General features: G+C 33.9%; 1 protein-coding gene across 1 annotated transcript; it reads right to left on the bottom strand.

Moving 5' to 3' along the window:
* Nucleotides 1–558: 558 nt before the first annotated feature.
* On the bottom strand, nucleotides 559–20,699 carry LOC148621763 (acetylcholine receptor subunit beta-like 1). The gene is made up of 6 exons (XM_088576442.1): nucleotides 19,866–20,699; nucleotides 6,759–6,904; nucleotides 5,801–5,845; nucleotides 4,590–4,699; nucleotides 1,691–2,729; nucleotides 559–1,078 (listed from the first exon to the last, which is right to left on the bottom strand). Exons 1-6 carry the CDS (start codon nucleotides 19,957–19,959, stop codon nucleotides 881–883), a joined length of 1,632 nt encoding a protein of 543 aa, XP_088432568.1. The 5' UTR covers nucleotides 19,960–20,699; the 3' UTR covers nucleotides 559–880.
* Between the last annotated feature and the right edge of the window lie 332 nt (nucleotides 20,700–21,031).

The following is a 21,031-nucleotide window of genomic DNA, read 5'->3' as shown; positions in this document are numbered from 1 at the left end:
AGTTGGGAAAAATGAGTAATTTTACGCAACGTTATCGGATTATCAAACGACGTTTTATTTGAATTATGTCCGAAAATTTCGAAAGGCTTGTCTGCAGCGGTTAATAAGAGAGGAAACAAACGCCTGCCGCTGCGTGGAGCTTGTTTAAAGATAAACTGAAACCTGAGTGAACCGAACCCCTTTTCGACTTACAAATATGTTGGGTTTAGACAAAAGTGTCTGGTTAAGACAAGCTTTCGAGTCTTTTTTTTTAGAAATAGATTGAAACAGGTTTCATTGCATATGATATTTAGTGTGTAGTTTTGTTATACGTATTGAACTTGCATGTAAGTTTAAAGTGCTATTTACTCTAAGATGTAGTGGAGTCCGGGTTTGATCTTTCTGAAAAAAGAAACATTCTGTGTATATTCTGGAAGTTATTTTGGTTTGTATATGTCTTTTTTCTTGGACTTGGTCCCTGGATCCCTGCATAATTAATTCCCAATATAATCATAGCCTCAAAACCATTACTCACAATTATATCTTAAATATTTTGCTCGGAATATCAAGAACTCAGAATAAATTAGACCTTTCTTTCGTAAAGAGGTAAAAGTCATAATCACATCTATAACAGTAAATATTGTGCACAGTAAGAACATATTGCCATCCGTACCATGTTGTCATGTATAAATCTCTGAACGATACATTGATTATTGAATGTTTGCATATCTTGCAAATACTGTGTTGCAAAGTAAAAACGCTCATGTCTATACTTTCAAAGATTCACCACATTATAGGTGTAGTAAATCTCACACTGATAGCCAATTAGCTATCTGAAACTCCTCGCAAACGAGTTTTCTCATTCAAAATATGTATTTTTTCCTGCGCAAGAAAACTCAAATTACGATTTATTTTCTTTTGCTTCGAGTGCTTTTATCTGAGTCATAAAGCCGTCCATTATTTCATCTTGATCAACATATTCTAGAATATGCGGTGCTTGCATCAGAATTCCCAATGTACCTCCAATTGTTACAATCAAGAAAATATAGAATAATAATCGGTCTATAACTAATGCTACATATCGCCAGTCATCTAAAACCTGAAAAAAGACATTAATTCAATAATGCACAGCGTAGAATAGTAAACGGAAACACTAACAAATGTTTTACATACGAAAATAAAAAGAAATTTTAGTGCCTAAATAAATCCAAGTTCACATCTTCTTTCAAAACATCCCTTAAAAAATTTTAAAAAACTTTAAATGATAAAAGGCATGCGTATTGGAAATGGTTAAACTTGACATCCTTCTCCTGTGAAAATACATACTTTACAGAGAATTTCTAATTTCCGTATAAGAGAACTAGATCTTCTAGCAAGTGCTCAAAAGGGCCACTCAAATGGCTTAATAAGCTACATTTTTATATTGTAAAAGAAATCATATATTTTTTTTAAATTCAGTTTCAAAAGAAGCGTCAAAATTATTATTGCATCAGAAGAAATGTTTTACCCAGTTTTTAGATTTTATGTTATAGTTCGTATTAATATTGTTATTTCTTGTTTAGTGAAAGGAACATGTTGCATCCATATCATATACATTTTTTTCTGTTACTACAAAGGATGTAAATTTAACAGTTTTTTTATTTTAATTTCCTAATAATATTCAAACAGAACAGTGGTATATTTTTCCAGATTTATTGAAAGATTTACTTACTGTGTCAAAATCATTCTCAGTTTCCAAATGGTGCGTGATAAAACTTAAAGCTTCTGTTGCTTTGTAAAGCTCTGGTGTAATACGTTTTGGGTAAGAATCAGACGTTTCCTCACTTATATCCGAATTCATTTGATTGGGACTCAATCGACAATTCGGATGATGTACTTCGGTGAGCTCTAATAAACTTGAATGTCTACTGTTGTTCTGGAACGGATGATTTTCGGCAGGCACATAGCCTGTTTGTTGGACATGATGCTGACTTTGATCATGTTTTAAATAATCGGGCGTTTGTGAAGAAGCTTTATCAGAAGGATGTTGCCATCTTAAATCGTGATCGGGCCGTTCCAAAAACAGAAATTTTGGAAGCAGGTATAAAAATACATATCGAACCCAGTAAGGCATTTTGTGTGTTCGTGGAGTTCTATAGTTTCGATTTATGACAATAACTGTTAAACAAATTGCAAAAATGTTCATTATAAACGTAAAAAGTAAATATTTTGCTATAAGAGGTATCTTTAACGACGGCGGAAGAATTTTTGAAATAAGCAATAAAAACACAACCAACGCAAGCAAAATAGAAATACACAGAGTAATTTTCTCTCCTGCATCCGCAGGTAATGCAAACACACATATACTAACGAATGATATCAGAACACATGGAATAATCAAGTTAACTGTATAAAATAGCGTTTTTCGCCTTACTATGAATTTAAATACTATAATATATTTATAATCATCGGACTCCGTATCATTTACTCGCTCAATCCTTCCAGGAAAGTCTATGATATCCCATGTTCCACTTTTTAAATAGTCGGTCGGATCTATAAAGTTCATATTCTTGTAAAAGCTAAATTCAAGTTGATCTCCTTTAAATGTCCATGAGCCAAACTTCATTTCACACTCCTGTTGATCAAACGGAAAAAATTGAACATCTATGGTACACGAACTTTTATAAATTGCTGGAGGTACCCAATAGTGATTTCCTTCATGAGAAAGAACGACATTGGATTTATAGGATACTTCATAGTTACCATCAGCGCTGAAATAAATAAGACAAGATTATATATATATATATATATATATATATATATATATATATATAGAGCACATGCCAAAGTTTTCTTGCTAGCCGTTATTGAGAAACGTTAGCTTAGGTTCTATACGGATAAATGTTTGCAAAATTATTACAATAACTTAATGCACAGTCCCCGATCGTAATATTTTGTGTAATATAGTTTTTCAACGTTGCTCATTTACTTTTCTTACTTTGTATGTATGATTTTTAGATACTTTATTTTCTTTGTTGTTTGTGTCAGTTTTCCATGTCTGGTCTTTGTCCCCGGATTATATTCTTTTGATTACCGCTATAACCTTGGTTCCCTTGATTACTCTTTCAAGTACATTTTGTAATATCCTTTTACCTTTTATAGTTGATTATTAAGATTAAAACAAAAGTGTAGCAAGTACAGAACATTATATTTTTTACTAGATGCCTCTGAAATATTGCTGGTCGGACGTTAGACCCAAACAAACAAACAAACAAACAAACTTAAATTTTGACGCTTGGTTTCTGCCATCATGAGTTGTATATATATATATATATATATATATATGTGAATGAATGTATGTATGTGTGTGTGTGTGTGTGTTTACTGTTGCAACCACATAGCTAAGGAGTAATCAATGGAACCATGGTTATAGCGGTAATCAAACGAATGTAATCCAGGGACAAGGACCAGATATGGAAAACAGACATACACCACAAAGAACATAAAGTAACTAAAATCATACATACAAACTAATAAAAGCAAATGATCAACTCGGACTCCACTAAAAACTGGGAGCATGGACCAGATGCACCGGTAGGGTAAGCGTCCTCTGCTTTCCTAGAAACATCCGCCGAGTTGCTCATAAAAAGTCAAGTCCGGGGTAGACGAAAGAGTAAAGCAAAACTATGACACGTTGAACAAATCAGTTTTCATGGCGCAGATGGATACACCATAGCGATCCACGAGTTCATGATGGCCATAAAACTTCTGTAGTGATGGCTTCAATCTTGTAGCAACATAACCCTGTTCCAGAAGCCTATTTGTTAGAATTCTAGCTAGATACAAAAAGTCTGCGTAGTTTCGGCAGGCTCTGACATAACGTATGAGCTGTGATATGAACACGCCATACACGGGTGCTGAATGGATGTTGCCACAGTTGCTCTGTGAGCAGAGTTTGTTTGTTTGTTGGGGTTTAACGTCCGAGAAGCAATATTTCAGCTATATTCAGGCGATGAACATGAATTTGATGATAAAATGAACATGAAATGATGATGAAATGAAAATGGGATGGGACACAAGGAAAATGGGGTCGAGAAATTTTGATTGCCACTGGAAATAGGGAGAGGTGGGAAGGGTCGGGTAATTTAGCCTCCTGTGGCGGAGCCCTATGGTTCCTACTCCGGGAGAATACCGCAGTAGGGTTCTTTAACGTGCGAGGAACGTGGCATCTTTCCCAAGACGGTGCACCACTATGGTTTGCGGTCAGGTTTTCCGTATTATAGCCTGACAACCCCATCATGTAACGCGCCAGGGGTACCCCATTCCACCACCTGGGGCACACATCCCAGTTGCTCTGTGGGCAGAGCGCCCTAGCCCCCGGCTAGGTTTCTGAGCACTACTTAGTCGCCTTTTACGACAAGCTTAGCGCTGTTGCAGGCCTATTCTTTTGACACCCGGACCTGCACGGGTCGGTTTGAATTCGTATCAATTGGTTAGTTTTTGACATATTTTTATTTTAACGTATTTTGGGTAGTTGGTTAATAACAGTATATGATAACTGGCGATTTTACAGTAGTGCGATTAAATCTTTGTTAAAACGATATTTAATCAAATAAAAAAAATATATATACTTGTTAAATAAAACGATGTCCGGTCTCCAAATCTTTTCATGATCAATTCTTATACTTTTAATATCACCATAATCTTTTGGAGTCCATTTTATTTGGTAGTCCTTCCAATACTGAAAAAGAGGTGCATGGCAATATCTTATGGTATTTTGATATTTGACATAAAACTGCATTATTTAAAAATGAAAGGTGTGAAACGATTATTTCACCTTAAGTGTGTCAAGCACAAACGTTGGTAAATATACGATACATGCAAAATAAAACAATAAATAATTTACTAAAACTATTGAACAAAGTCTCTTGTTCCAGTATTCTGCATATTATTTAAAGCAACAAAATTGATGGGTGAAGGTTAACAATTTCTAGTATATGCAATTATGGCAGCTCAGTACATGCGATATTATGCTTTATGAAACAATTAACAGCGATATGGATCGAGGCCTATCAGAATTTCCTACTCGGGGAGTTTCTTTGCATGTCGAGTTTTAAAACTATTACATTGTTTTTGCTAAACATTTAATTTTGTCGATTTAATTTACCATGTTTTTCACAGTATTTGTTTCTTTTTAAGTCTTTTTACTTTCACAAAAGTAAGAAATTAATGCAAAACCTTTCAGCTGATTAACCAATTACTATTGATTCTGACAATTTTAACTTGAATGTAAACAGCCGACGCCACCGGTGCAATACCATTTGTAATCAAGGTGCAATGCCAAACAATATGGGTGTGTCAGAAATACATTGTTTAAATAGAATTGATAAGTTGCAAAGTAACAATATTTAAGAGCAGCGTCATAAGCACCCGGCTTTCCTATCTACAAATTACAGATGTCGAAACGAATGGATACATCTACCCCGGACTTGACTTTTTATTGGCATCTAGGTGGGTGTTTCTAGAAAAGCAGAGGACGCTAACCCTACCGGTGCACCTTCTTCAAGCTCCCAGTTTTTGGTGGAGTCCGAGTTACTCATTTGCTTTTTTTATGTATGAATTATTTTAGTTACTTAATGTTCTTTGTTGTGTATGTCTGTTTTCCATGTTTGGATTGATTTCCGCTAGAACCTTGGTTCCCTTAATTACTCTTATAGTTAACCAAACCAATTTTTGTATGTTAAAAATATGGCAGGCGAATACAATTACATAGTAGCAAAAAGACGGGCATTTATAAATTGTACGAAATTATAATAAAATCTACATATATTCAATAACTTACCATTTGTAACCAAACGTTTGTTTTCATGATTTGATTTTTCTCGTCCTGTAGTAAAATAAATAAATAAAAAACAATTTAAATGAGTTTTCGTGGTCAGTCAAAAACAGAAAGACATACTTATATGCGTACTGAGTGGAGCTAAGAAAAAGCAATCTATACAATTTGATTGTTTCTATATATATATATATTGTATACTATTTTTTTATCCTGGGTTACCCGTATAAATAAAGATTTATAGACCAGTACATTTTTCCCATCGCACCACTGACCAGTAGTTTATAAACGTGATAGCTGTTCACGCCAAGTCTTTGGAAACGTTAACACGCTCGCACAAAATATTTAAGGAACAATTTTGTACCATACTTTATCACATATTTTATTAAAATAAAATTGTTTTTGCATGTGTCATATATGCATGGTTTTCTGTATATTATCAGTCCAAAGGGAAATATGTGAGCAGTACTGACGTCACTTTTGCACAACTATTCAAAACGTTCTGTTCATCGGCGACGTCACATCCGATTTGATGTAACATTGTCAGTTGAAATTGGTGATCATGCACTTCATTCGCATGTCTTTTATATTTTTTCTTTCTTTAAGAAAAAATTGGAAAATTATTTATTACTGGTTAAATAAATACGTGGTAAACAGATTAATAGATTCCCATCTTAATATTTCTGTGGTTATCAGCCCTCGACTGTTATCGTCCCTCCGGGCCGATATGAAGATCTCGGGCTGATAACAATGGTAATATTAAAAAGCCATTTATTAATCTATAAGTATTATCAATACAGAATAAGTCTATTCACGCGATAGCACTTTGACAGTTGCTTCTTGTTTTTACCCTTTCCATGTTTATTTACTTTTGAGGAAGGTATTGCCTTTGTTTTAATTTCCTCATTTATTATAAAACAAACAGTGAAAATTGCATTTGCAACTTTTAAAAAAATTATCTTACAATATTTATAAGCTGGCTCAAAGCCACGTTGAATTCGACATTAAGCGTTTCGTTAACATTTTGGACTGGACGAATTAAAGGATTGTATCCACTGTTTTCCCCAAATAAGTCATCTATAAGCCTGACCTGGTCCTGGCTTCCCAAACCTACAAACAAACAAAACATATCATATCTAAATACAAACGTAAATTGAAAAACCAGAAGATATATGAATGAAATACATACATTACGTTAAAGGACGAATCCCGAGTAACAGATGGAGAAAATATACACAGGGTACTGGTCTGTATTTCTGAGAAAACCATACATTTATCTCCCACTTACATCAACCAAATGGAGAACGAAAACTCTTGCAAAGTGCCAACGCAATATACCATCTTTATAAAGGACGAAGTCGCCAAAATGGTAACCCATGCAAATTTAAACTTTGATAAATAAAAGCTCCAAGAATATGACTGGAAGTTAACCTAAACAGCAATACAAAGCACGGATCTTTCTTAGATTCGTATTTGTAACAACAGTAAATCTTTAAAACTCGCGTCGTAATGTTTTATTAAATTATGAAGAAAATAAGTCCTATTGGCAAAATTGTAAAAGGAATTAAAATCCAAATAATAAATTTTTTTTTAATAAGCATCATTTTTAAATATTAATATATTCAACTTCGTATTATTACAGGTTACACCTGCCTCATATAAGTTTTAATGCCTTATTCTAAATGCTTGAAATCAGTAAACGTGCAATGACAAATAGATCGGATAGCAGTAACTGGTACGAAGTATGCACTCAGGGAGTGAATGTTATTTGTTTTAAAACAATGCCCGAGTATTGATGCTTGAAAAAAAGAACTGCAATATTCTTAAAGTTGTTCCTTATAAGTACATCATTTAATGTAGTAGATTTTATCGTTCCTTATATCTCTATTAAAACTAAAGATTTCTCAACGAATACTGAAGATATCAGTTTAGCTGAAGTGTGTTGATGAAATACTGAGAAAGATCTCAATGATCATAACAAAAACATGTGGAATTAACAACAAAATGTATCAACAAAGTAACCACATGGAATCCTCAGATATGCAAACGCTTCGAATAAATTAAAGAGAAGGTTATCATTAGGTATGTGCAATAAATTACAACTGCTGGAAAAGAGTAATCAAATGATGTTGCTCAATAAAGTTGCTACAAAGTAGAATAACACACAAATTAGCGAGATTGACTGTCAGCCAACTGTTAAAGATAAAATACAAGGAGAGAGACAACAGATCGTTGTATAAATTGTTCTGTTTGTGTAAACATTAATTAATCGAGGAATGTATAATTGCTATCTAAACGAGCAACGGGTGCTTAGCTGCTAAGTTTCATTATTAGTACACTTGAAATAAGTTACATGGAAGATGATCACTTAACTAGGAGTGGAGCCTGTTATTTTCTTGTGTATATCAGTTGTACCTACATATTAATATAAATATAATTCGAGATATATTTACAGACAATGCATAAGTACAATAGGATCAGTGTACTCCCCACGTGTCAGACCACACAGATATATTTGATGTATCATCTTTCCCAACAAATGCATTATAATAATATTTGATATATACATGTTGTCTGGCAAATTTTAGATTTCAACACAATGAATACATGTCAGCTGTGAACGGACAATATTTTGTACTCATCGAATTGTGTCCAATATTTTTGACGTGTTTCTCTCCAAGCAACCAATAATTCTTCTATGAAAACAAACACTTCCGAACTCGGCAATATGAACCTTAAACATACCGTACTTACCAACTGTTTAACTTTCACTTAAGTACATTTAATAGTACTCGCATTATTACCTTATATTATATATTATTATACGATTTCGTCGTCAGCGCATAAATATCTTTAATAACCCCACAAAATTAAAACAAAAAATAGAAAGTTTTTTTCAATCATTCGGCTGAAAAATAAGTAAAACTTCATACCAAATATTTGTCTATAAAAAGATGTGTGTATCGTCGTTACGTATAAAAACACAGTGAACAATTTAAATTGTATATGTCCAGTACTAATTAAATTACAGACTGCACAAAGAATACGAAGTTCAACAAAAACAATAGATACGAACACCAACAAAATTGTTCAATTTCAACCATTATAAGGAAACACATCCTCAATATCTAATTTAACACAATGTAAAGACTGAATATGTTTCAACTTATTGAGTTACATACTATACAAAGCAGTATTTCAGCTATATTCAGCCCCGTGCAGGTCCGGGTGTTAAAAGAATAGGCCTGCAGCAGCGCTAAGCTTGTCGTATAAGGCGATTAAGTAGTGCTCAGAAACCTAGCCGGGGGCTAGGCGCTCTGCCCACAGAGCAACTGGGATGTGTGCCCCAGGAATGGGGCACCCCTGGCGTGTTACATGCTGGGGTTGTCAGGCTATAATACGAAAAACCTGACCGCAAACCATAGTGGTGCCCCGTGTTGGGAAAGATGCCACGTTCCTCGCACGTTAAAGAACCCTGTTGTGGTATTCGAAAGGAGTAGGAACCTTTGCGCTCCGCCACTGGAGGCTAAATTGCCCGACCTTACCTATCCCCCCTTTTTCAGTGGCAATCAAAATTTTTTTCACAAGGGGATTCCATGCATACAGAAGTCTAAAATAATTCAAATATGGTTACATGACTCAATTTACCTGTTTTCAGTCTCTCCTAACATTTTGAATCTATGGGTCAGAGATTTTAAACCAAACTAGTGATAAAACATCTTCTAAAGATGAAGAATATTATTTGTGCATTTGCTGGTCTTACTGTTTTGCACTGCATGGTTCATCGAGGTGCTATCAAATATATCTTATCTCTGATAGATTATCTTAATATTCTTTAATGTTTTTGCCAAGTTTTCGACTTAAAATTCATATCACTTTTGTAGAAAACACAACTCAATATCAATCGTTTCGACACTATAACTCTTTATATCCTTACCCCTTTCTCTCATTTTTTTTATTATAATTATTTTCTAGGTTAACGTTTAAGATGATTCAATAAATATGACCAGGCGTCGATTCGATTTCACAAAAAGTCGTAAGTGTGAAATTGATCGTAAATCATGACGTCACAATGCTATTTTAGTTTATGACGTCATTACTTACGATCAATTTTACAATTACGACTTTTTATGAAACTGACACCAGATGTGAACATCAGAGGTTGAATCGGAATATCCGTTAAGCAAGTCAATTAGAGAAGAGTAATTGTCAAAATACAATATATTTAACAACGGATTCACACGTGAAAATGAGTTAGTTGTATCTTTACATGGGTATAAGTATTCGTTACATAAAAATTTATTTCCCATATAATCGATGCTGTCAGTGACCCTCTCTATAGAAGTCTTTAATAACTATTTTTTGTAGAAGAGTCACTCTACAAACTTCAGAAAATTATTCAACTCGATAACAGATTGAATGTAGATCAAACAACGAGATTGTATTACGCCTGATTACATATTTTGATTTCAGAGTAAGACACTTGATGAACACATGTTGTCCAGAATCGATCGAAAAGCTTGTTAGAAAAGAAGACATGGGCGATTCTAATTTCAATTACATTTATTAACAGTTTCGTGTTTATATGTTTTTAGAATAAATGAAACAACGGACCTCTTGTGTTAGATTAAATTCGGGTATCTGGCAGGTCATACCTTAATTCTAAGATTACATATGGCATATGTTACAATGAGCTTTGTGTATTCTGATTTTGAGAAATTTAGAATTCTTTTTGCAACAAAAACATCACCCAAGAGTTTGTACAGTGCCTTTGTTCCTTTTCTTGAAAATTTTATAGCTACCGCACATTCATGTAAAACAATTGGTGTAATTCACTTTTAATTGCCTTGTATTTTCATTTTTATCCCTCCGCATTACGAGAGGTATACAGTGGTCAAGGTAGTCAGTTTACAACAGTTTCACAGTCGCTTAATATTTTGACAGAAGCTAAAAGGCATGTCATATCGTTGGATTAAGTTTTAGACTAGAGCGACAATATTAACTTGTTTGACGACTTTATATCCTGACCAAATGGTATCTGGTGGATAGAAGAAGTATCCCTCATTGAGCTTTGCTCACAGTTCTATAGTTTTCTTTTGGTTTAAATATGTAGTTTCATCTTAGTTCCTAGACTTTTGCATTTGGCTTTAGATTTGGTTTCTGAAAGCTCCGGAAAAGAAGATGACTATGATACAAGTCAATAAGAACAAAAGCTTTGACCTCAAAATCAACACTTAACCAAATGACTGCAACAAAATTAAGTGAATTCTATTCAGCACAAAGTGCACAGTAAAGTGCACGTACATTTAAAAATGTCTTAAGGTATTCGTAAGTTTAGAAAACATACGATTTTTCAGGAAATACGTGTATTTTTTGTTCATAATTTTCATGAAACTATCCTGTTGTGTAAACAAAATGCATTGGACCACTTTCGCAAAGAAGTCTCCAGCTGGAAAAGAACTGGCCATAAAATTAAAAAAAAAATCTTTTAAAAGTCTGAGAATATTTTTAACTCCAATCAAAGTTTTTGATATTGATAATGTCACAAGCATTTCAGAATTTTCTCAGACTTAATTGTTCAAGTTTTGTGGCGCTGAAGACTGATCCTTTACTTGACCGATTGTATCCGTAATTAATTAAGAAGTAATATCAAAATGCGAATAGTTAAGAATCTGGCAGTTTTGTCGTTTAATTTATGGATGCAATGACTTTTAAATGAAAAACTTGTACTTTTGATAATATCAGCTTGATCGGAAACAGAAGGTAAGCTTCTTAAAATGGCATATAGTAATTCATAAGCGCCTTTGGATCATTATCAATAATTCTTGCCAACTTTTTGGGTCATTCAATGGTGCATATCACAACGAAAGCTCGTGTGCTATACATATAGTAATGCGGATGAAATATGTGAAAATTGACATCAATAACTATTTAATACTCAACTGGTAATCTCTCGCGGTGTGATAATTAATCCTTCGCTGTTAGTGGCTGTAATTGGTTCAACAGACACATTCATATGAATAAACAAGCAAGTGATATTCATACATTATTTCTTATGTGTGCTTTTACTTGAACCTTACTACTCAAATTTTGACTAAATTGAAAAAAAAAACATTGAGTTTGTGTTTAATTTAAAAATAAAATAAAATTATTATGACTGAATAGTAAATTGCATATATTTTACAGTGTTTGCAAGAATTCATAACCTTAATTTGGTTTTTTTTTTCTGTTCAAGAGATTCGCCCAAAGCATGTAACTTTTCAAAGACTATTATTACAAACGCAATTCTTGACTTCATAACACGTAGATAGTTCGTAGGAATCACTTACGTGTAGTATGTATACAGCTCTATCAAAATAGCTTTTCGAGTCAACATAAAATAATTTCGTATGTAATGCAAGAATCAACAATACAACTTTTGCCATATTTTAACAAATGATTGTCTATATAAAAATATACACACTGATTCCGGTATCTAATTTATTTATATATGCATATAATGTGTACTGAAATATTGCTGATCGGACGTTAAACCCCAACAAACAAACAAACTTAACATAACAAGTTGCTTATTGCATGCCATTTGCTTTTCTTAATCACTTATGGCCCCAAACAAGCATATTTACCGCCCTACAATCACTATAATATGACTTTTACTAGCAAGTTTGTTTTCATCTATATTGTTGCAACTTTCAAACTAAGACATACATATTAGTTGTCTATAGCTCTATAGACAATAGGGAGCACATACAAACCAGTCTTTCCAAGATGCTTGTTGCAGCGCAGAAGAATGTAAGTGGAAAATTTAGTTCAAATTGTTTTTCTTACTATTGCAGACACTTACACTCATGTTAATTCACTAATAATATATTTTACTCTAAGGTAAGTTAAATCTGACCTTAAGATCTACTGTAAAGGTCATTTGGGAAAAGATGTTGTGTTCCGTTTACATAAGAACTATTATAATATTATGTCTCCCTGTCTTAGGTGTGGAGACATTGTTTTTGTTCTGTCCGTCCATCTGTTACACATTTATTACCACTACTTTTCCGAAAGTGCAGCATTGAAGTAGGGTTTTTTTTTAGATTACCAGAAATTTATGACTCACTGATTTTGTTGGAAATGTACATGTTTGAACTTTGCAACGGGAGAGACATTAGTTTTAAAGGCAAAACAAACTTAAATTTTGCCTTACCTTAATAACTACAATGGATCATATTTTTTTTCTTTATGCTGAACCCTTTGATTTATGTACAAAAACAATTTGCTCTCTCTGACAGTAACTGTATTGTGTTTTATCGCCTTTTTTCTTCCGCTGTCAATAGGACAACTTATCGAACAATACTAATTATTGTCCATTGTCTGTACTTGACAGTTATGCTTGATTTCAATCACATTCCGTGTTTTTGTGTCTATAACAAAGCCATAGGAAGAGCCCACATAATTTAATCAATGTTTACGAGGTATTGTAGAATATTATTTATTGGTGTCAATAGAAGTAATTTCTACGATGTATTGCAAGTTTATACTTATCTGTTCTATACTTCGTAACCTTCGCTGAAAGTTAAGAATTATTTTGTTGTTAAAAAATATTTCCATCGTTGGGAAACATTAAGCAGGCGAATAAAATAACGCTGACAAATATTTGCCCCGTGCAGGTCCGGGTGTTAAAAGAATAGGCCTGCTGCAGCGCTAAGCTTGTCGTAAAAGGCAACTAAATAGTGCTCAGAAACCTAAACGGGGGCTAGGCGCTCTGCCCACAGAGCAACTGGGATGTGTGTCCCAGGTGGTGGAATGGGTTACCCCTGGAATGTTACATGCTGGGGTTGTCAGACTAATACGAAAAACCTGACCGCAAACCATAGTGGTGCACCATGTTGGGAAAGATATCACGTTCCTCGCACGGCACGTTAAAGAACCCTGCAGTGGTATTCGATAGTAGGAACCTTTGCGCTCCGCCACAGGAGGCTAAATTGCCCGACCCTGCCCATCCCTCCCTTTTTCTAGTGGCAAGCAAAATTTGTCGACCCTATCATCCTTGTGTCCATCCTTTTTTTTCATTTCATCATCATTTCATGTTCATTTTATCATCCTTGTCATGTTCATCATCTGAATATAGCTGAAATATTGTGCTCGGACGTTAAACCCCAACAAACAAACTGACAAATATTTTACTGGACGTTCAAAATACAAAGAGACGAAATATACAGTGTTTTTTAATAATTTTAAAAAATACCAATCACATATTTTTTAATTTTGATTGGAACGTTGATGATTTTATTTTTTATTACTTTAAACTTTCCTTTGAGTAGTGCAAATGATATTGTCATGAAATGAACGTGAAATAATAGCTAATATACTGTTAAATGTTCATGTTGTTTGTCAATGCATAGTTGAAAAATCTTATCGAATCGATACTATAGGGAAACATCTAATTTAAATTCAAGACTATGACAACAGATCTAGATTTATGCAGCATATGTTAAGCCGTGTTTTTCAGAAAGAAATGTGATAAAAACATTCTCTTATATCTAAGTAAAACACATCTGCATAAATCAATATGCAAACTTCATAAATTATTCTAACTTAATTATGTTTTAAACTGTTTCAATTGTGAATTTATAAACTGATGTACAAATATTGTGTTTCACTATGGACTTCAAATATTAATTTTTTGGTAAAAAACAAATACAAAATCTGGCAAACACTGTCATAAAAACTTGCTGGGGCACAGCTTTATATACAGCAGTAGAGCTATACTTTTTCTGAATTCATTTCTATACCAAAAGAGCCATAACCCCTTATCCATAAAAAAATACTCATACCCATGCACCTTTAATCATGTGATTGCCAAAAACCAGAATTGTGTTGGTGTTTAGTCCTTTTGAACAAAGAATCTTTCATGGATTCAGTAAACACCTCAAAATTCAATCACAGTCCGACTTAGTTGGTACGAGCCTCTGAAAAGTGATCCATACATATATTCTTCAGATAAAATACTTTCTTTTGGCTTCCTTTTTTCCCCTATTCCTGACCAGAATGGGGTGGGTTATAGCCCCAACAAATCAACAAAACCCTTCCTTTTGATTTTTAGAGACTTAAATAGGGAGAAATATAAAACACACATTTAGGCCTATTGTTCATACAGCTACCTAATGTTTAGAATTTTATAATCGATCCACTACAAAAGATTTAGAAGCTGCGATTATTTAAGATGAAATGGACATTTAGGGCTACGTGCGATACTGGAAGTGTCGCTACAATAATAATGCAGTTATACAAAAATTTTATGACAATGACTATCAATTGACCAAGTAGTAAGATTGTGAATCACAATGAAAGGGAAATTTAGTAGCAAAATTAATATAAATTATACAATCTCTGTTTAAATTTTCATGTTGTAAGCAGATTTGTTATTGTACAGAGTGATTAGGATATATCCAAATTCTACAACCAACATATTGCAAGTCTCTTAGATTGATTTTGAACTTGCTGAAAGTGTTGGATCATCACTTCAAAGTGGCGCAAAACATGAACATCAATTATGTCATCTCCCATGTGAACTATAGCAAAGATCCTCTATTCATAATTTACCGCAGAATGAAGAGGTATAATACTAAATTTGTATTGTCATAATGAACTCATGGATCGTTACGGTATATCCATCTGCAACAAACGTGATGACTTCATTCAGTCAACTTTCCTTTCATCTGTGGCGACATCCCTTCAGCATCTGCGTATAGAGTGTTCATATCACAACTCATACGTTATGCCAGAGCTTGCCGAAACTACGCAGACTTCTTGTATCGCGCTAGAACCCTAACAAATAGGCTTTTGGAACAGGGTTATGTTGCTACAAGATTGAAGTCATCACTACAGAAGTGTTTATGGTCGTCATCATGAACTCGTGGATCGTTATGGTGTATCCATCTGCGCCATGAAAACTGATTTATTCAACGAGTCAGTTTTCCTTTCGCGTTTGTCTAGCACGTTAAAGAACCCTACTGTGGTATTCTCCCGGAGTAGGAACCACAGGGCTCCGCCACAGGAGGCTAAATTGCCCGACCCTACCCACCTCTCCCTATTTCCAGTGGCAGTCAAGATTTGTCGACCCCATTGTCCTTGTGTCCCATCCATTTTTCATTTCATCATTATTTCATGTTCATTTTGTCATCAATTTCATGTTCATCGTCTGAATATAGCTGAAATATTGCTGCTCGGACGTTAAACCCCAACAAACAAACAAACGCATTTGTCTACCCCTGACTTGACTTTTTATTGGCAACGGCGGGTGTTTCTAGAAAAGCAAAGGACGCTTACCCTACCGGTGCACGCTCCCAGTTTTTAATGGAGTCATTTGCTTTTGTTACTTTATGTTCTTTGTTGTGTATGTCTGTTTTCCATGTCTGGTCTTTGTCCCTGGATTACATTCTTTTGATTACCGCTATAACCTTGGTTCCCTTGATTACTCTTTCAACATGTCATAGTCTTACTTTCCTCTTTCGTCTACCTTTAACTTAACTTTTTGTTAGGGTGTTTCTAGAAATTTTAAAGCAAAGGATCCTTACCTTACATTTTTTTGATTACCGCTAGATTCTTGGTTCCATTGATTACTCTTGAAGTCCTTTGAGAATAAAATGATCCAGAATGCCACCACTGGTTGTACTATTTTATTTTTTTTTACTTTTTTTGTTTTAAGCATAAACTTTGCAACATGGTTTGGATATGAAATCGTAGAGGTTAGTGTATCGAAACTTGACTTATATCTATCAGTACACGGGCAGTAAATGGTGTTTTATTGGTAGGTGCAGACATAAGTAAAGATCTGTTTTCAAATATCATCAAGTTCTCATTAAATTAATTGCAAGTACAATCTGAGGTCGTTTCATTGAGCTTTCCGGATTGTATTATTTCTCCTTGTCAACTATAAAGTTTAGCTTCAAGATCAGATGCAGATGATGTACTACTGAATTCACATGCTGTTGTAAAGATATTTTATGGAAATAACAGGTCAACTGTAATGCAACTCGTTGTACTATTGAAGGTTATTAGGGGTAGACATATGTACAGTCCCTTTAAATGAAGACTGGGGATCTATTCCTATGTTTTACTAAATAATGTTTAAATGTAGAGTTCAATATATTATTTATTGATTGAGACCAATAACAGGTTATCCGATATCGAGCCAGAGATTCAAGTGTCCAGTGTACTCCATACCTCTTTGTCAGACTTGTACCTGAATTACGTTCCTCTCAGTTACATCGTGTAATATAAAAGTCGAGAAATTAAAAAAACACTGACTTCCTTTTGCCGGATTTTTCATGTATCTTTAAGTCTCAGAAGTCTAGGTAGAAATGGACATCTCTGTTAACATTAAAATTAATTAGTTTTCCTTTCGTCTTTCGTCTTTCCCGGACTTGACTTTTTACGAGCAACTCGGTGGGTGTTTCGAGGAAAGCAGAGGACGCTTACCTTGCTGGTGCACATGGTCCATGCTGCCAGTTTTTAGTGGAGTCCGAGTTGCTTATTACTGTTGTTGCTTTTTTATGTATTAATGTGGTTATTTTATCTTCTTTGTTGTGTTTGTCTGTTTTCCCTGCGTGGTCTTTGTTCCTGGATTACATTCGTTTGATTTCCGCTAGAATCATGGTTCCCTTGATTACTCTTAGTACACATGCAGTTAAAAGTTTCATTAACGATGATCGGATGAGAAGATATGCTGAGGATGATAGATGTTTACATTTGGTCAAAATGTATTTGATTAACAACTTCAATTGCTATATTCTCATTCAATCTGTTTCCCTACACTTGAGAAAGACGAAACCAAAAAACTTCTGATTGTATATTTTAAAGTAAATTTTGCTGAACATATTTACATTTTTACATAGGCTTTATAACAAATGCCGCTTCTCAATTTGTACTCTTTTTGAACTATATAAAGAAACAATAATAGTTATAAGAATTGAGAATCTGTAAAGAATTTTAAAATCATTTTGTCTAAGAGCACACTTAAACTGATTTTAAACCATTATTATATGATCACTTTGTGGGTACATTTTATGAACTGACTACGGCAGAAAAGGCTGTTTTCACCTTTCTTATGTGTAGAACGTGATATAATTTGTGTAAACAGTATGTTACATGTGAGAAAACAGAAATAAATGAAACTGGAAGTGTGGCAAAAGACGTCATAGCAATTTGAGAAATCCGGAATTGTTTGGGAATTATAGTCCTACTGAAAAAAAACTGTATCAAAATAAACATATTCATATGCAAATCTTTTGTAAAACGTTATTGGTCGACCAAGAAGACCATAATCGATTCCAACTTTCCTTTTGTGGATATTAAGAGCACTGCAAGGCTTTAGGAATATATTTTTCACTTTAAGTCCATAATAAAACGATTTCCCGCGTGTCAGAAATTTTCCTTGCTCTTCGCTGAATGACCTGCCACTTGACCTCAAATAACCTTTACCGGAAATGGGGAAAAGTCTAAATTGACGAGTTTTACCCCCAAGTTGGAATATCGCCTATGAGACACGACCCTACCAAACTGGAACAGTTGTTTGGTATTGATCATTTAGAAACAGCAAATGTGCAAATGAGACAAAACCCTACCAAACTTCGTAACTAATGCTTTTTATTGATCGGATAAATACCGGAAATGTGTCAACGAGACACAACCGTATCAATCTGAAACCATTGCATGTTTTTTTTATTTGACAGAAACCGGAGTGTTGCAATGAGACAAAACCTTATCCAACGGTGGAACCATTGTTTGTTATTGATCTGACAGAAACCCTGAAAATAACAATGGGACAAAACCTACCAAGCTTTCTATTGCTTTGATAGAAACCGGGAGTGTGGCAATGAGACAATACCATATCAAACTGCAAAACCATTGCTAGTTAATGATCGGAGTCCTCCAACTTTAACCTCATACTTTTGAACTAGTAGTGTAGGACTTGAAAAGCGAATATTTAAACATGCATATAGCTAGTATCTATAATTGGTCTTGTTCAAGTTAAAAATTTATTATAAATAACTGTTAAATTGTGATCGAGTACCCTCCTTAAACATTTAATTTTCATAAAATTGAAAGTCGTTAAATGACGAATTTCTAATCTTATTAGAAATGCTTACTTTCTACATATCTATTTCATTGGTAAAAAGGTGATCATCGATTTAATATCAAAGGATAGAAGGGAATCACGAGAAAATTAAAGAGAAGAGGACTTCGTGTGATTTAATTTTCTTTAAAATATGCGTTCAAATGAAGGGAATATTTATCAAACTGTAAATGAAAAAGTGACAGATAGTTTAATTGAATTCCTCCACCCCTCACCCAAAAGCTATTTTGATTTTGTATACAGGGAGTACCACATATAACTTGAAGATATGTTACCCATCCGTAAATTACAATATTCACGAACTTTGATAATGATGTAATTAAAGCAGCTTAAAAATGACATCTTATAGATAAAAACTTTTTAGGTTTAACGTTTCTTAAAGGTCCATTCGGCTTCCATGTGTCTACATCAAGTTTATGCAGATGACTGACTGATAACAAAGTATCAGCAGAAAAGAATAATTTTCAGAACACTCAAATACTTTCAAAAACATTCTAAAAAAGTGTTGAAACATATTTATGGCCTCCGTAAGAAGGTAGCTCTCTTGAGGTCTGAGTTTTAATCTTAAAGAAGACAAACACCATTAAGTTTTTAAACGGTATATTTGAAGACAAACGACATAAAAAATGAATAAGTAAAGATCTATGACAAATATGTATTCGTCACTCTGTACAAAGGGGTTTGTATTTCAAACATTCATATACATTTTTTTAATCATACTACAACATGAGGGGGAAATAAGATAGACAAAAAACGTTATTATACTGTTATATTGATCAACATCTCGAGATTGTAGGTTGCATGATTAAATGCCTCTCGGCTGAGCTAAGGTACTTCAAGACAAATTGATTCGGAGAAAATTTGATGCATTATTGATTGATTATGACGTACCTACTCTGTTTAATGTTAGTTGTCCCTCAGATATGAAAAAAATGTACATACCTCTTTTCAATTTGCTGCCTCCAAACCCCCAACAGACTGAAGCTACCATAGTCAGATAGAATGCCTGAATAACACGGTACAACTCTAACATCATAGTGCATTATTGTTCATTGTAGCCATTACTTTACTGACATTTGAAATATCACAGTGAAAAAGAACAAAACAATCTCGTGTTTACATCACTTTACAGCACGCGTCGCCATCATTCTTTACACACATGCGCATAACTCTCTAATATGTATTAAAGTTCCCGTATCAATTTAACAAGTGTTTAATTATGAAAACTCCAATCGTTCACGTTTGTACTTGACTGTACTTTAAAAATGATATTGGTTTAATTAGAGTGACGGCCTAGACACACAGTTCCCGTCTATATCCTACTGTTTTATTCACACACACACAATGTCAATGATCCGATAGCAACTGAACATGATCGATGCTACACACATCTGCCAGCCCTGCTACAGCTTGTAGTTAATACCTTAACAAATATTAATTTGTCCGAAGGAGAGAAAGAACAGGCAGTCGAGCGAAACAACTTGCACCAAAGCTATCCATACTATTGCCAAAACATATTATTACGTGAGCATTAACTACATAAACTATTTCCATTTTTTATTTCATAATATTTTGTAATATTTATCGGTAATAACAGAATTAACACGTGCCAGATCCATTAAGATTATTATAATTAATCTGTTTATTTAGCAAATTGAATATGTCGTGCTACAGTTAATTAACGCTTTATTCGGTTAATTATTTCACCACCGTGTGTTTGAAGCATTGACAACTATTCAATAGAGTACCCCACAGCTTCCCTCCACAGTTTAAACCAAATATTTATACTGCGTATTGACTTATTATTTCTCCCGCTGAGTTTATATTCAAATCGTATAATTTAATACAAATATCTTTTTGTATCACAAAAATCTTTAATGAAGGGGTAAAACGATTGAAATGTTGAATTAACAATACGGGATTTGTATAATTTTGAAGGAGAAAGCCCTTGAGCTGGAAACCAAACAAAATGAAAGGAAAAGAGTTTTCACATTTTGTTTTTAGATTGACACTCTGGCTCCAAATTGCTGAATTTGTCTCCAGTGACATTCCTACAGACAAAATGTATAAAAGATTTGTCATGAAATAAAACTTTTGAATGTGTGAGA

This window comes from Perna viridis, chromosome 3 (genome assembly GCF_037379345.1).
Source record: "Perna viridis isolate PV_CMFRI_1.1 ecotype Kerala chromosome 3, ASM3737934v1, whole genome shotgun sequence".
NCBI classification, from domain to species: domain Eukaryota; kingdom Metazoa; phylum Mollusca; class Bivalvia; order Mytilida; family Mytilidae; genus Perna; species Perna viridis.
The sequence above is the reverse complement of the archived record's forward strand: the minus strand, read 5'-3'. Positions and strand labels throughout refer to the sequence as shown.

Excerpts from the sequence above, each read along its gene's own strand:
- LOC148621763 (XM_088576442.1), bottom strand. The coding sequence starts at position 19,959 with ATGATGTTAGAGTTGTACCGTGTTATTCAGGCATTCTATCTGACTATG. Across the intron at positions 5,846-6,758 it reads TGAGCCAGCTTATAAATATT|GACGAGAAAAATCAAATCAT; the intron begins GTAAGATAATTT and ends ATTTTACTACAG. Across the intron at positions 4,700-5,800 it reads CAAACGTTTGGTTACAAATG|TATTGGAAGGACTACCAAAT; the intron begins GTAAGTTATTGA and ends CCTCTTTTTCAG.